The 2,926-nt window shown below is 39.3% G+C and overlaps 1 protein-coding gene across 1 annotated transcript; it reads left to right on the top strand.

The window, feature by feature from the left end:
- The first annotated feature begins 392 nt into the window (after positions 1–392).
- Positions 393–2,701, top strand: LOC119735854 (E3 SUMO-protein ligase KIAA1586-like). The gene is made up of 3 exons (XM_038209792.1): positions 393–707; positions 1,277–1,753; positions 1,967–2,701. Exons 1-3 carry the CDS (start codon positions 393–395, stop codon positions 2,699–2,701), a joined length of 1,527 nt encoding a protein of 508 aa, XP_038065720.1.
- The last annotated feature ends 225 nt before the right edge of the window (positions 2,702–2,926 follow it).

Below are 2,926 nucleotides of genomic sequence, written 5' to 3'. Positions count from 1 at the left end.
AAACATTCTCATCACTATTCTTTAGATATTTGTCGGTTTATCTTAAACATTTTGCCGACACGGAAAACGGGTTTACCCCTTCAAGGAAATCACTTGATACGCACGAGGGATTCGTGGGAGCTGAAACGTCAAAATCCCAGCTGCGTTGTCGTTACATGTGCGCTGTGTAGCATAGTGATGAAAACATGGCTACTAGTACGAAAACTACCGGTATCAAGGCAAATACTGGCAATAATTGGCAGGCGGATCTAGACCCGGGCCAGGAATGGCTACGATTTGAAAGAAATGGGAATTTCGTGACCAAGATGTCTTGTACGCTCTGTGATGAATTTAAAGAGAGGTTGAAATATTGCCGAAATTTCAGCAACGCATTCATAAATGGGGTGACAACAATGAAGAAAGACGCCGCATTCAAACATTTGCACAGCGAAATGCACCAGAAAGCCGCTGGGTTCAAGTCGGCACCAGCGTCAATTGATGATTTTTTCAAGCAGACAACAATTGGCAAAAGCATCAGAAAGGGGGAGGAGGCAGAACAAATGAGAATCGAGAAGCTTATAGACATTGCATATGTTGTTTGTAAGACGGAAAAACCCTTCACACTCTTTCCATACATCTGCAAACTTGAGATTCGCCATGGAGTGGAACTGGGGACAAGCTACCACACTGAAAAGAAGTGCGCAGAATTTGCATCTTGTGTAGCTGAGGTTTGGTTTTGCGTTTCTCTTTAGAATTTTTTTTTTTTAAATAAATAAACCTAAAAAAAAAAAATCTACTTTTAACATCAAATACAATTAATTCTACTACCACTACCGGTATGCCATAATGCCTAAATTTATTATCATCCTTGTTTAATGTATTTTATTTTATAGACTGTCTTGTGACTCTTTGTTTTTTTAATGTTAATTTGGAATGAATTAAATAATTTATTTAATTCATGCAAATTGATAGTTAACGGGCTCACGCCCATAGGGTCCCCCTGGCCAAATTTTCATTTTCTTAAAATACTTAGAAAATATTTCGAACAAAATTGTGTAGGCTCGAGAAAAGTCATTTTTTATTTAATTCAAAATATTATTTCATGCAAATTGATAGTTTATACCGGGCTCATGCCCATGATGCCCCTAGGGTCCCCCTGGCCAAATTTACATTTTCTTAACATACTTGGAAATATTTCGAACAAAATTTTGTAGGCCCGAGAAAAGTCATTTATTAATTAATTCAAATATTATATGATGTCATATTATGATGTTCACTTTATTCTTTTCTCATGTAGGTCCTGAAAGAAGATTTGATGAATGATCTCAAAGACACCCCCAAGTACTTAACCATTTTCATTGATGGAAGTACTGACGTTTCGACAACAGAGCGGGAGCTGATGTACATTCTGTATATCCATGAGGGAGTACCAACCGTGAAGTTCCTGAAGCTTGAACATCTTGCATCTGCAAATGCCAGCAGCATTGTTGCAGCCATCAAGTCTGTCATGGGGCACTTTAACTTATCCAATCATAGTTTAGTTGCCTTCGTCAGTGATGGAGCATCAGTGAACTTTGGACGCAACTCAGGTGTTGTCACCCGCCTTCGTCAAGAGTATCCAGACCTCTTAGGTATCCATTGTATGAACCACTGCCTGGAATTAGCTGCCAAGGATGCTTTTAAGGGAACCAGTATGGAAGAAGTCATTACTATGTTGAACTCCTTGTATGCCCTCTACTCAAGAAGTCCAAAACGTATGGGAAAACTTGAAGAGGTGAGGTTGAACTTTGGTGATTTGTCTTAACATCTACATGTAGTAAATTTATTACAACATACTCATGTTTTTATTATTATTTAACTATTATATTGCACACTTGGTATGAAAATGAAATGAATAACATTATTGCACTGTTTCTGTTTACACAGGGTCCGTATTGCACATAAATTGACATACATGTAATATAATCACATTTTGTTTTTATTTCAGTTGGCCAAAATTATGAAAGAAGATTTGCTGAAGCCAGTGAAAGCTAATGGAACCAGATGGGTACATTTCAAGAGCAGAGCAGTGGCAGCCCTCATCAAGTCATATGCTGTGATAATTGCCTCTCTTGAGAATGAAGTAGCCAGTACTGAGCCAGCTGCAGAGATGGCGAAACTGAAGGGCTATCTCAACAAGCGGAAGTCTGTTCGTTTTGTATTTCATTTGCTGTTGCTTAAGTCATTGATCACTCCCCTGGCAAACCTGTCACTTGCTCTGCAGAAGGATATTACACACTTTAATGTGGCCCTGACCTACCTGACAACCTTCTACCAAAGGATCAATGATCTCCTCTCTGCTCTCAGAGCTCTGCGAGAACCTGAGGATCATGAGGATGTTATCTCTACAGATGTGGATGAAGATGGTCGAAGTCTGAATGAGAGTGATGATGAGCCAGCAGCAAAGAGACCAGCTCTGACCAAAGACTATATGGTGGCAGATTTCCAAAAGATTCTGCATGATCTTATGGAAACGGACAGTGGAGTGAGCTCCAAGGATGTTCAACTCAAAGGTCAAGCACTATCAGCATCCGACGTTGACACCATATCAACACCTCTAATCACTAACGTGAAAAAAAGCGTCCACATAAGGCTTGGCAAATGTCACGAAGAGGCACAGTATGCAAGTCTCAAGATTCTAGATACTCGAGCGTGGCCAACTGATCGTATGCAAAATTGGTAAACTGCTATGCAAATCAAAATTTGCATAGCATTGTTTGCTTAATGAAGCAGGCAGAACAGTAAAGTCCATGAAGCAAGCAAAATACTGCAGTCTATGTCATTGTCTTTATCTGGGAATGCAAAGAAAAAGAACTGAAATCAATTTTCAGAGCATTATACTGAACACATTCTTATTTTATTTCACTCAGTGTTGACATGTCAATTCAGTGTGCCATCTCAATACTGC

This window comes from Patiria miniata, unplaced genomic scaffold (genome assembly GCF_015706575.1).
Source record: "Patiria miniata isolate m_02_andy unplaced genomic scaffold, ASM1570657v1 HiC_scaffold_29, whole genome shotgun sequence".
Taxonomy (NCBI): Eukaryota; Metazoa; Echinodermata; class Asteroidea; order Valvatida; family Asterinidae; genus Patiria; species Patiria miniata.
Note: the sequence above shows the minus strand (reverse complement) of the source record. Positions and strands in the feature narration are given on the sequence as shown.

Coding starts and splice junctions, on each gene's coding strand:
- LOC119735854 (XM_038209792.1), top strand. CDS start 393: ATGAAGAAAGACGCCGCATTCAAACATTTGCACAGCGAAATGCACCAG. Junction 708..1,276: donor TTGCATCTTGTGTAGCTGAG/GTTTGGTTTTGC, acceptor TTTCTCATGTAG/GTCCTGAAAGAAGATTTGAT. Junction 1,754..1,966: donor GTATGGGAAAACTTGAAGAG/GTGAGGTTGAAC, acceptor TTTTTATTTCAG/TTGGCCAAAATTATGAAAGA.